Source organism: Otolemur garnettii, unplaced genomic scaffold (assembly GCF_000181295.1).
Source record: "Otolemur garnettii isolate 467f Iridium unplaced genomic scaffold, OtoGar3 scaffold00064, whole genome shotgun sequence".
NCBI lineage: Eukaryota > Metazoa > Chordata > Mammalia > Primates > Galagidae > Otolemur > Otolemur garnettii.
In genome coordinates, this window is record NW_003852459.1 from 2,429,772 (window position 1) to 2,430,733 (window position 962).

The window sequence follows — 962 nt, forward strand, 5'->3', positions numbered from 1 at the left end:
TACTATTTTCCATTTGTTTTTCTTTGTACAAGATGACTAAAGCTTCTGTTTGGTTATAAAAACTCAAATATCACATATTTTGGACTATTAAATGTTGTGGTTTCAAAAAAAGTCAAATGCTTACATTTTTAATTTTTGTCATATTTAAGTGTATTTAGGTAAACCCATACAATTTAATTTCTTTTCAATTCAGTATTTAAATTCAGGAGCAGGAGGTATTGCCGGCGCCTTTGTCCATGAAAAGCACACCCATACCATTAAACCTGCGTGAGTACTACCTTCAGATTCTCCTTCAATGACAAACAAATTCATTTGCATTAATAATATGTTAAAGGTACACGAATTCTTTAAGATGCTATCCAATAGGAATCTGGAGTAGGTTATAATTAATCTGCTACTCTATTCACAATGATATATTAATACTTTACCAGAAATAAATGCTTTCCAAAGAGTTGAATTGATTGAACAAGAAATTTAATCAAAAAGGGAAGCTTCAGTGCTAAAAACGCGTTCCTGCAATCACGTAGAGCAGATGGGTTAATGCAAAGAGATCACTTGAATTTTTTTCTCCAAAATTTAGGCCTTAGAAAATTTGAGATTCCTCACATTGATGAATAAATCAAAGGCAACCAGAGCTCTGCCTAATAGAGCCTTAAATATGGCCTGTTATTATTAAAATTACATCTACCTTTAAAGCCATAAATGTTACATGATGGCTTGTCGGGAATATCTTCTGTCCTAAAAGACTTTATAATCCATGAAACCTGAAGAAGCTGAACACGGAACAACAGACTGACTACATAAAAAGTAATACTTTTCTATTTTATGTAACTCTCTTCAATTTTTAAAGCAAGTATAACTGCAAGTGTAACACGCCAACAAATTTGCACATTTTTATTTGACTGGGAAACTCATAAGTGTTCCGTTTTAGTTTTGTCTGGTACGGAGATAAAGAAATAATA

General features: G+C 32.0%; 1 protein-coding gene across 1 annotated transcript in view; it reads left to right on the plus strand.

The window, feature by feature from the left end:
- KYNU (kynureninase) overlaps window positions 1–962 on the plus strand; it is a 141,054-nt gene that overhangs the window by 91,588 nt on the left and 48,504 nt on the right. Inside the window, exon 9 of the mRNA XM_023515039.1 lies at window positions 150–267. Within this exon, the coding sequence (XP_023370807.1) occupies window positions 150–267 (118 nt within the window). The remainder of the gene's footprint in view (window positions 1–149; window positions 268–962) is intronic.